Source organism: Colobus angolensis, unplaced genomic scaffold (assembly GCF_000951035.1).
Source record: "Colobus angolensis palliatus isolate OR3802 unplaced genomic scaffold, Cang.pa_1.0 Scaffold169, whole genome shotgun sequence".
Taxonomy (NCBI): domain Eukaryota; kingdom Metazoa; phylum Chordata; class Mammalia; order Primates; family Cercopithecidae; genus Colobus; species Colobus angolensis.
Window position 1 is genome coordinate 2,800,065 of NW_012114810.1, and position 343 is coordinate 2,800,407.

General features: G+C 46.6%; 1 protein-coding gene across 1 annotated transcript in view; it reads right to left on the reverse strand.

Moving 5' to 3' along the window:
* Positions 1 to 343, reverse strand: part of LOC105508943 (filaggrin-2-like) — a 60,465-nt gene that overhangs the window by 46,841 nt on the left and 13,281 nt on the right. The window contains exon 6 of the mRNA XM_011937968.1: positions 7 to 328. Coding sequence (XP_011793358.1) covers positions 7 to 328 — 322 coding nt within the window. The remainder of the gene's footprint in view (positions 1 to 6; positions 329 to 343) is intronic.

Consider the following 343-nt stretch of genomic DNA (forward strand, 5'->3'; position numbering starts at 1 on the left):
CTTTGCCTTTCACTACTATGTGACTGAAAATGACTTGTTCTAGTAGATCTGGAACCTGTCTCTGTGGATTGTCCATAACCAGAATGGCCATGTCTAGTGGTATCTCCTGTCTGTCCATGTATAGTTCCCTGTCTCCCATGACCTAAGGATCCTAACTCTCCATATTGAGATCCAGCTTGGCTGTAAGTGTATCCTGAATGTGTGGGTGAGACATCTGAGTGCACTTCACTATGATTGGACTTGCTGTGACTAGATCTCTGTCTTCCAGTTGTCCTGGAACCTGTCTGTGTGGACTGCCCATGACCAGACTGGCCATGTCTTGTGGTATCTCCTGTCTGTCCAT